Source organism: Amborella trichopoda, chromosome 10 (assembly GCF_054954075.1).
Source record: "Amborella trichopoda isolate Santa Cruz 75 chromosome 10, AtrichopodaSantaCruz75HAP2 v2.0, whole genome shotgun sequence".
Lineage (NCBI taxonomy): Eukaryota > Viridiplantae > Streptophyta > Magnoliopsida > Amborellales > Amborellaceae > Amborella > Amborella trichopoda.
This window is the reverse complement of record NC_142345.1, coordinates 33526784-33538237: the sequence shown is the minus strand read 5'-3', so window position 1 is coordinate 33538237 and position 11454 is coordinate 33526784. Positions and strand designations below refer to the sequence as shown.

The 11454-nt window shown below is 34.8% G+C and overlaps 1 protein-coding gene across 2 annotated transcripts; it reads left to right on the top strand.

The window, feature by feature from the left end:
- Positions 1-1081: 1081 nt before the first annotated feature.
- On the top strand, positions 1082-11243 carry LOC18446671 (ER membrane protein complex subunit-like protein (Protein of unknown function DUF106, transmembrane)). 2 transcript variants are annotated; one of them, XM_011629647.3, is made up of 8 exons: positions 1082-1337; positions 1545-1638; positions 3679-3798; positions 3896-3944; positions 5646-5745; positions 5833-5894; positions 6027-6085; positions 10954-11243. In XM_011629647.3, the coding sequence occupies exons 1-8, from the start codon at positions 1186-1188 to the stop codon at positions 11056-11058; spliced, it is 741 nt and encodes a 246-aa protein (XP_011627949.1). In that variant the 5' UTR covers positions 1082-1185; the 3' UTR covers positions 11059-11243. The 2 variants fall into 2 exon arrangements, with proteins under 2 accessions (XP_011627949.1, XP_088705617.1); XM_088849491.1 differs by having other exon boundaries at positions 9893-11243.
- Positions 11244-11454: the final 211 nt, after the last annotated feature.

Below are 11454 nucleotides of genomic sequence, written 5' to 3'. Positions count from 1 at the left end.
GCCTCTTTATCTTTATCTTCTTTGTTGTTGTAATTTTTGTTGTAATCTCTTTTACTTCTAATAATATTCGTTACTGTTGTAAAAAAAAAAGGATAATTTGTTAATATACACATTTTTCAAAGCCAAGATGATTGATGCAAATGTTTTCTAATGCTTGAATTGTAATTTTTGATGACTAATGAGGTGAGGTTGTACGTATTTTAATAGAACTGTCCTATCAAACCATTTTCTTTTAGACGTGGTAGGCATGCGGCTGAGCCCGCATATATAGATATGCGGGCTTGATAATAAATATATTTTTTAAATATAATTTGATCCTAATTTTTAGAGGATATATAATCTTTAACATGGAGATCATAAATATGAAAAAATAAATAAATTTTGAAAACTAAAATTATTAAGAAATCATTTGGACCGTTAATTACAATTGTTTTTGGATGGACCACCTAATTGCATCGATCTTAAAGAAAAATGTTTTTATACCTAGACTGTATATTATGAAAAGAGTAATGATCCTATAAGACCCTCCCCCACCCATGTGTGTAGCACTCCAAAAGATCATCATTAAAATTGACACGGATCTATAGAAAAATTATCATATGGGTGTGAGACTTGACTTTTTTAGAAATCCGTCCCAAATTTAATGGTGATCTTTTGAGGTTCTACACACATGGGTAGGGGAGAATCCTATAAGATCATTTCTCTTATAAAAATACGGTCAAGTAAACATGAAACAATTGTTATTTACTTTTTAGGAAAGGGCAATTGTTTCATGCGGACTGGACCGCATTTCTACATATGCACCTCAGAAAGTGTAAAGCATCCATCTTAAAGATGGATGCAAGTAGGTGTTCCATGTAAAAACAACGAAAACTAGTGGTCTAAATGTTTTTTTACTGAAATTATTATTTTTAATTTTTAAAAATTTACTTATTTTTTTCATATTCATGATCTCTATATTAAATATTATATGAAAATTAAGTAAAAAACATCGATTTATTAATACACCCGTATTTCTACGTATCCGGGGTTGGCCACATAGAAACCGGGTTCCTCTTCTCTCGATAAAACCCACTTTCAGCGACTGGGTGGAGACTGGAGAGAGCGAGAGAGAGAGAGAGAGAGAGAGCGAATAAGCTTAGAGAGAGAAACTAAGGGAACCAGAGAGAAAGAGAGAGAGAAGAGATGGCAGAGGATCTGGTATTGGACAGTGCAATAAGGGACTGGGTTCTGATCCCTCTCTCTCTTGTGATGGTGCTCATCGGTATCCTACGCCACTTTGTGACGAAGCTCATGCGTTCGTCCCAGCCGCCTGATATCAAGATCCTCAAAGAAAAGTAATCACACGCGAACTCCATAACCTTTCTGTCTTTCTAGGATCAAACCCTAGTAACGTCTGTATTCTCCTTTTCTTGTGTTGATCTGCATATCCCTATTCCTAGCAGGATTTATGATTTCCCTCTTTGCTTTTTGTGTTTTTTTGGCTGGATTTTTCATTCTTATTTTCTCCTTTTTTAACTGAATTTTTGTTGGTTTTTTTCCAGTCAGGTTGTGATGAGAGCAAGGAATTTGCGAACATGTGCAAATCTCATCCCTGCAAAGTCTTTCCGGTCCCGTCGTGTTTACTTTAGCAATGAGGTTTGGTTTCTCGTTCTTCTCCCCTTCTGAAGTATGTCTAATTGAAATAAATACCAATATAATTCTACAAATTTTCTGGAGAATTTAAGAGAGAGAGAGTTAGCTCACCAGTCTGAGGAGGGCAAAATTTAATGGAAAATTGTATGTTTCTCCATTGCTTTGGTTCACATCAACTCTGTACATGAAATTTCCATGGACTATTTATCATATAAATTTTGGACTCTTACTACATGAGTTCCATGAAGTTTTAGTTGAAATCTCTGGGTTTAATTCTTTAATTTTTCATTCTAACAATGGCTAGACTCATGTTCTCTTACTGGGGGAATTTCATTCAATCTCCAGCAAGTTAATTGAATTGGCTTGGAACTTGGGTGACTTGAATCAAAGCATCAGTGAGTTGCATGGTAGCATAATGAGTTGAAATTGTAGCATCATAGTGATAATGAAGACAAAAAATCATAGCATCGTTCTCTTGGCACATTTGGAAAATCTAAATTAATAAATGTTAGGGGGGAAAAGATCTACTTACAAAGGATAATCACGAAGTCTTTGAAGCCTGATGACTCAGGAAAACCATGAAATATTGATAATATAATTAAGTATCAGAGTATTATAAAAATAATGTATCGTTCTTGTTACTGGACACTGGATCCTTCAGTTTTGGAAGAATTTTTTTAGTATTAGTAGTTTTATGTAAGAACTTGCTTTTTGGCATCATGAATTTGCACGATGTTTGCTCATAAAATTATGATACTTAAACTAGTAACTGATAGATATTAGACAAACAGATACTTATCAAGATATACAAACTAATACGAGGAAAACAAAAATGGTAGGATACCAAGGAAACCTACAGAAACAAAGGCGAATGATAGATGCGCCAATTGTCGGAATCTACTTTGAGGGGATCTATAATGCTGACTGTCCCCTCCAGTGTCCTCATCAATACCCCAAAGATTGAGAATTGCAATTCAAAACATTAATTTCCAAGTTTCAAACACTTAAGGATTTTGAAAAACTTTTTGTTTGTTATGGCAAATCAAAAGGAAGTCTTTCTGGTGGGAAGACTTAGTAGAAATATATCCAATAAAAATGAAAATAAAAAGTAGAGGGAAATAGGAGCTTTATTTGGAAAGTTGGGATTATTTTTCCTTGGGCCTTGAAGGATGTGTGAGAAAGCAAGCAACAGTAGCTACACCTTTTCTATATAAATTTATTATTTTTCTTTTTTCTTTTCTGCTGTCATGGTTTTTTTTTTGGCGGGGTGGGGGATGTGCAATCCCTACCTTCGGAAAATGCATATTGATTTATTTGCATAAACTGTTTATTCTATATTTGCTCCTTTGTTTTATCTTGTTGGCTGTCCTTCATCGCATCCTTCATTCATTATTATTCAGCTGCTATTCATTCAAGTTAGCTAAGAACGGATATAATTTGATTATCGGTGTGACAGAAGTGAAATAATGCATAGATTCATAACTTCGGTTTTGAAAAGCTATGGCTTCTATGGATTTGAAATGTTGTATTTGGTTTAATGTGATTCTGGCAGTGATTTAGAAGTCTCCAAGTCTGACTTGCACCCAGCAAAATTAGTCAGACTAGGCAGCTTGCTGTGTCAGGAAGAAAATCCTTGGGAACCGGCTGGTTCTGAATGTGTGTTTTGTTAACTCTTTTAAGACTCAGCCAAGTCTCTGTAGTTTCCGATTCGGGTTTGGGACCCTAGCGAGTCCAGAACCAAGTCCATGGTTTAAAACACTAAATATAACTTTGAGATTATATCTTTTTATATTTCCTGTTTTGCATATTAAAATGGTTGTGGAAGTTAGAATTTTCCACCTTCATGAAAAATGCATTAGAAATCTTAGAATTGATTGGGGAATTCTATTTTGTTAAAAAAATATGTCATTTCTTTGTTGATAATAAGTCACTGTTTATCTTATTGGAAGAGCAGACAGGGGGTCAACTTTTTAGGATCTTTTACAATTGCTTAAACATATTTTACTGAAAGGATTATATGATATGCGTTTAAAACCATGGTAGGAAAATGGATTGCTTTATGTTCCAAAAGGACAGGCGCAAAACCCACAAGCCCAAATGCTTACTGATCCAAACATGGCTACTGATATGATGAAAAAGAACCTTTCAATGATCATACCTCAGGTCTGGCATTGTAACTTTCTTCAGTACGATTAATAGATTTTCTTTTTCCTCTTATCTGCACTCGATGAGTTAATGTTTTGCTGTTATCTTTGTTCAGACTCTGACCTTCGCGTGGGTGAACTTCTTCTTCTCAGGATTTGTTGCAGGTGCAGTTCTCAACCTCATCTACATTTTCGGAAGCACATATATTTTATATAATTCAGTGATTGCGACTTGATCTGGAATCTTTTATATGAGTTTTTTCAACCCAATCTGTTTAGATTCTTTTCTTCTTTATTTTACATTTCTCATTTCTTTAAATGTACGTAGAAGTGGCACGTGTGAAGATTTTGTTGATCGTACATTGGCCTTTGTCATGTGGTTGCTTTATAATTTTTTCAGTATCAATTGCAACTCATGTCAATCAGTCAAATTGTCAAAGTAGTGGTGCCTAGCAATCAAAGTTGGACCATGTAAAGAAGGGCTGTGTAAAAATGTATTTGATACGTGCTCTACTTTTTATTGATGACAATACCTTTGACATAGTGATGCTCGACTTGAACTTTTGTACAATTATTTCGTGAATCTGTTTTTTTATTTTGTAAGACAGGATGATTCAATTTCTTTTGCTCTAACCTGTCTCTATTTTTGTATCTCTTTGCAAGTTTATGAACAGATAGAAAGAGTGGCTTAAATGTGATAGATTGTAATATTTTACCTAATTAAAAATTTTATGCTCTCATATAAAAAGAAATCAACTATGAAATCAAGCAGATTAGTTCATGGTAATACCAGTAGCACGAGGATATTAAAATATTGTACTGTTATGATACTCTACTACATATTTATTAGGGTTTAGTCCATGCCATTTGCCTTCCCTCTGAAAACCAGGTCAAACCTACTTGCTTACTGCAGTTTCTTGTTCAATTAGGCCAAGCCTTCTTTATACAATTGGAGAACATCATGCTTATGCTTCTTTTAGAAAATCATGCTTATGCTTATGAGAGAGAGTAGACTTAAGTGGGTTGGTCATGTGTGGTGCAGACTCAGTACAACACCTGTTAGGATGTACAAGTTAGTTCAAGTGGAAGACTCAAAAAGGGCAAGGGGTAGGTCCAAAAGGACATGGTTGGAAGTAGTGAGAAAAGATTTGGGGACTTATGGCTTCACTGAGGGCATGGGCCTTAATATAGTAGAATGACAGACTAGGATTCGTGTAGCCAATCCCAATTAATTGGAAAAAAACTATGATGATGAGGATGTTGCATCTTTTTTCAGAGGCGGTTCCCCTAGTTCATGAAAACTAGGCTACAATCCTGAATGACATAACTGTATCTCCTAACATTATAATAAATTAAATACTTTCTTATATGCAGTTTGAGTGTTAATTTTTATACTAGCACGTACCCATAAAAATAAAGGTCATACTGGCACATTATATATTTGCATTGTATGTTTCAGATGAAGTTTAGTTTTCTTTAATATGTCCTTGTGTGATTCTCTACTAGCATGTTTTCTTTATTTTTGGATGTTTTCTTGACAAAATGTGGATAGTTCACGAACAAGTTATTCGGAATTTGAACACCACCCTATGGAATTAATAGCATTAACTGGACACATGAAGCGTGAATGTTTCATCATCAATGATGTTCGAATCTCTTGAATTTTCTAAGTAGAAATGTGCATGCTCCTATGTTTTATGTTTCTAAAATTTGTCAACTTGGATTCAGTCCTTTCTAGGTGTTTCTCGGAGTTCCTTATTCATGTAGGAAATCTGTCCTGTAACATAGTTGTCCGATTTCACTTTGATATTACATTATTATGCAGATATCATATTGTTATTATTGACATAATGTTCCTCTCTCCAGCCAAGATCCCTTTTCCACTTACGCAGAGGTTCAGATCCATGTTGCAAAATGGAATTGACTTGAGCACGGTTGATGTCAGCTATGTCAGCAGCCGTTCATGGTATATAATTACAATATTATATTAAAATGTTGTTTTCCCCTCTATGTTCGCTTTGTAACATATGTTATCTTCAAATATTCTTTTCAGGTACTTCCTAAATCTTTTTGGCTTGAGGGGTCTCTTCAGCCTCATTTTGGGAGAAGAAAATGGTTAGTGATTCTCTTCAGTTCTTTGTTTTGCGGCTATAGTTTGTTTTGTTTGGCATTTACTTTGCAGTATTGCTACTCTACTTAGTTTATGGACACTTACTTAGCGTCACTGAGACATATTATGTGTGTCAGCCTTGGACGACACGCAACGGATGATGCAAATGGGTGGCTTTGGCTTTGATCCAACAAAGGTATCTTATACTTCACATATGATCTCATATGAATTTCTTGCTCATTGTGAGCTACTTTTTTGGTTGGAGTTGGCTACCTAGGAAAAGTCAAACACCTGCTTTTCACTTTAGGGAAAACTGCCTGAGGATTTTTCTTTGAGACGGCAGTATTAAGATTTGTCACGTATACAAAGGCAAAAATGTGGTCGATATGGGGTAACAAAATGCTTGAATGTATAGGTTCTATTGTTGCATATTTTTAATTACTTGCTCTTCTGTTTCTTTGAACTATATTATATGCTTGATTGTTTAGATGTACTTTGCCATTTAAGTCATTTTTTATAGTTAATTGTCTGCTAACTAGTTCATCTTCCTTTTGTTTTTCTGATTAGAGAAAACACTCTCTTATTTGAATTGGTTCATATTGCATTGGAAAAGGAACCTATTTTCATTGAAGGATTGTACATAAAAAATCACATTATTTTTTGCTAAGCTTGAGAAGGCAGTCCATATAGAGTAATGCTTATACATGCACAATAGTGCATGCTTGGCATGTGTGTTATGTAGTCAAATGTCACTGATATAATGGCATGTCCTATTCCCAGTGAAGAAAAACTCATAACTTAGTTGAAATACTCAAATGAGTCAATTCTATTTGTCAATTAGACAGTTTATAAATAAAATTAAAATTAATCCTAATTGTTGTTTAGCAGTGTCCGTCATAAAAGTTATCTGAGATACACTTATAGGCAGTTTTTCATATAAATTTATCTTTTTTTAAGAGTTGTTTACTTTATTCAAAGTAATTTGCGGAAATCTCTTATTTTAAGCGACAAATAGCTAAAAATAGCTGGAAATCACTGAAAATGTTAAATAATACTGTATGTAAGCGGCTAACAAAATAATATTATCCAGAATATATTAATTTTATTTGAGATTGGCTATTCCAGATAAAGTTAATTGTCATCCAACAGGCCCTTAATATTATATGTAATACAAGTTAATTTAAAACCATTGCTCTATTACAAAATATGAAACTCTATGACACTGATGGGACTTGGAAATTAGAAACCCAACCTGTCCCCAATAAGAACCAAGTTAGCAAATCCATTCGCCACCTCTAGTTTCCTCAGTATACAAACAATATCAACAACTAAAGTTGAGATCATTATTCCTTTATTTTAGCAATGGATTAACTATCAAATTAGAGAAAGTTTCGGTGATCCATATTTGATTGGTTGGACTGCCAAAAAAAAAAAAGAATATGAAAAAAAATAAATAAAAAAGAACATGACAAACTGAGAAACCTAACTTCAAGAGATAAGAAATTAAAACTGAGAAAAATAATTAATTTTTCTTATTTTTACATGATAGAAATGATTGGATTTCATTCATGCACATAGAAGGGAGGATATTGCTTCCCTGCTATACTGGTATCAGAGCATATTAAGTGTTCTAGCAACTGATAATAGAGCTAGCCTCAGATAATTTTTAATGCTTTTTGTATGTTAAGACCAGAACCTACCACATGTAGAATGATGTGTCTGAATGGAAATAACTAGATAGTGTCGGGGTATTGGATGGTGGGAGGGGAGGTATTGGGGTGGTTAGTAGTGGTATTCAAATCATCAACGTCTGAAGCGTTCAAGCTGGTCTCCCTTTACTCTTTTCTATGACTGATAGTACTTTCCTTCCATTGCTTAGTCCTTGTGCAAAAATGAATGATAAATGACCTGTGAAACAATATCATCTTGATAGGAAAACAAAACACTTGAAAAAGGGGCATTTACAATGCCTTGGGGTCTAGTGTGTAGTACTCTATCCTTCAAAGGAACAACTTCCCAAAGATGAGATGAACTCAACTGTAGAGGAATGCAGCTTGCCCTCATGAGAAGGAATGGAGAAATCTGGCGAAGAAGTGATATCTCTAAAGAATCAGAGGTGAACGAAAAGACTTTCAAGAACTGCTCGTTAATAGATATGAGTAGGAAGAAATGAGTTGCTTGCGCAAGGACCGCAGTCATAAATTGGTACGTGTGCCAAAAGTCAATAAAGAACTTGACTATGAATAGTTGAAGAATGAAGACAAAGGGATATCGGTGGAAGATAAACTAGGTAGTAGGCCACATGTAGATCAATTTAAATTGAGTGCCAATAGCCTTTCGAGTGAGGAGGGGAAGAATATTGAAATTATGCTCCTGGGATATTAGAAAGATATGAATGTATGCATGGGTGTTTATGAATGGTGATATTTCACTTAAGGGAGGTATAGCATGTTTCTTGTGAGTCCAGGCAAAGAATGTTGGCTTATTTTTTTATTTGATATGTGGTTATGTCAAAGTTTGTTCCAAAATGTGTTTTATGATTTAGAAATTCTGCTCCTAAGATAGAGGGATTTGTGTAGATGTCGAGATGTGGCGCAAGAAAAACCTTATTGTAGTTGGGTATAATAAGAAGGCCTTTATGATGACCAGGAATAAGCTCTGTAAGAACTTGGCTGGGATGGATTACTTGAGTAGAAACTAATTTGGGCAGATTCACTAATGGTGATTCCTCGTGTGTTCGGAGGGGAAGATTGTTGGGAAAGTCCATTCTCATGAGAATTGACATTTCTTTTCTCACTATTATTTTTGAGATTTAGCCTTTGTTATGTCGTGGTCAACTCAAAATGACTTTGACCTATGAACGAGATTTTTTGCAAATTGTATCTATTGTGACTGAACAACTGAAGAATCTAAGAACCTTGCGAGAAAATTAGTTCAAGACAAATGTGTTAATTGCTCTAGTACATTGACCCATAGTTGTTGGTGGTGGGAGCTGGTTCAAGAGTCCTGATTGCTTGCTTCGGATTTCCTTAGTCCAGGACCACCATGAGCGCACCCGTATAATAAATATATAAAACTAGAGAAATTTTAAAAATCAAAATATTAATCACAGTTCTTTTAATATTAGATGCACAATTAATATTAGCAATTCTTTAATTGAACTTACAATGAATTTACTAAAAAATGTGAATTATTACTCATTTATTTACTTCAATCTTCTCATACATAAGCCGTTTACAATAATATACTATTTATTTGATATTGCACTGTGACTGACAATAAAGGATATTATTTTGGTCAAATCGTATAGAAGTCCTGCCCTTTTCTTCACATGTGCCTCCTCATTTCAATTGATTGAAAGAACTAAAGCATGAGGGAAATCAAGCAAATAAATATAGAAATCTAGAGAGAGAGAGAGAGAATCCTATACGTATCTTAAAAAGATGATGGGTCAAAATTCTATAATCATTTGAAAAAATGTTGGACCCACCATGTCCTACACTAAATGGGATTTAGGAGTATTGCATTTAAAACTCCCTTTATGATTGATGCAGATTTAAGAATTTCTCTTCCTTTGGACAATTTATGGAGCATGGACCTGAATAATCATTGCTTTCTTTTTTAATTGATATACAAGCATAGCTTTCATTTTTATTTTTATGGATATGCATTTATTTCTTTCTTTTAATTGATATACATTTATTGCTTCATCTCCTTAAAAACAATAGGAAACATATACAATGACACCATTTACTTTAAATACACGGAGGTCACAATCTTTAATGACCGTTGGATGTGAAATCAGGTGGTTGAGGATGTGTCATTGATTGAACACAAAGTTTGCAATAAAATTTCTCAAATGTTGTGACACACTTCAATCTATTGGATTTCACATTCAATGGCTAAAAATGATCGTAACCTCCTTGTACCCATAACATATGGTCTCATAATATACAATCCCAAAACAATATATGGTCTCATAGTATACTCTTATTGGCTGGAGATCACGCTCCTCAATGGGATTGCAGCTCAAGGGCTTTCCCTCTTTGGGAGCATGTTTCTGGAGCAGGATCGCCACTCATGTTGGGAGATCCCCTTATGGAGGAGATTTGTTGCAAATTGTCTATCACAGCTGAACCACCGAAAGGATCTTAAGATACGAGCAAGAAACTTAATCCAAGACACAGGTTTCAGGTGTTAGTTGCTTAAGTATAGACCGCTAACTTGCACCTCCTACTCAATGCAGTATCACCTTTACAAGCATAGAGTTCCTGTCTTCTCGAAGTTTTCTCAGCCTTTCTTGAAGCTTCAAGAAATTAGAGGCTGTTCAACTGTATGGTTTGTCAGCTCTACAATCTATTCGGAGTTCAAGGTTACGTAGTTGCAATTGAAGAATTGGAAATGCTTAACCCTAGATTCCGTTGAGTAGCTCTAATGCTATGTGAGTATTTAGGAATTATGGAACAAGAGAATACTCTGATTTTTTCTACATGATGGCCAAACGTCTAGTAAGTAGTAGAAATTTTACCCTAGGGACAATGTGGAGGATGACTAAATATTCCACAAGGACCCTGTGAAACAAGTGCAAAAGACTACATATTCAAAGGACTATGTTGTCCATATCGGAAACCAATCATAGAAGACAAAGATGCTTCTAAACTAAATGCAGTGGACTGCTTAAGCTGAAAACACTAACCAAATATGATGGACATCAGGATTTCAGGAATTTTTTTTATTTAATATATTATTATTATCTTTTATTCAAAAAGGACGTAACTCTATCTAGTTGTTGGGGTATCCTGTTGTGCCACAAAGGTGCTAACATGCCTTGACTCTCCATTAGGTGTATAAATACATGATTTTTGTTTGCATGTTCCTTTGTAAATTCAATTGGGTACAAAAATATCTGTTTGAAACCTTCCTGTTAGCTGCTTAGTCAATGAGCTTTCTTTGAACAACAGAGGAAATAATGAAACTAACAGTTACTTTCCTGAACATCCACATCCTTGAGACTTCTGAAGATCTGAATTTTTTGTTTTTTTTGGGGGGGGGATTTTGTTTCAGAGCTTGAGTGCAGAAAAGGATAGTCTTGACATAATTCAGCATGACTGGGCCTTGCCAAGAATAGAACAGCGTGCAGAATCAATATTGAGAAAGCTCACGAACTAAACCATTTCCATAAATGGAGTACGGGCTGTTCTTGATGCCTGAAATTGTGAAAGATGCCTTGTGAAAGAGATACATTTTCAGCACGAGGTTCTTTTGATGCCTGAAATTGTGAGAGCCTTATTTTTTCATGTATTGATAGACAAAATTCTACTAAACAAGATCCAATCTCATCTGCATTCGAGTTCGTTTTTCTCTCATGCTAAATAAGCTTCAGGATAATCTTCTCACCTTTTTCTTTCTATTTCGATTGGTAAGCACAAGGATGTTTGTTTTGCTACCAATAAAACAAAAAAAGGAATATGCTTTTGCTATGTATCTATACCGACCATTTCGTACGTCCTAGAACGTGATTTATTATGCATTTCAGAGCCCTCTGCATTCGAATGTTCAGCAGGA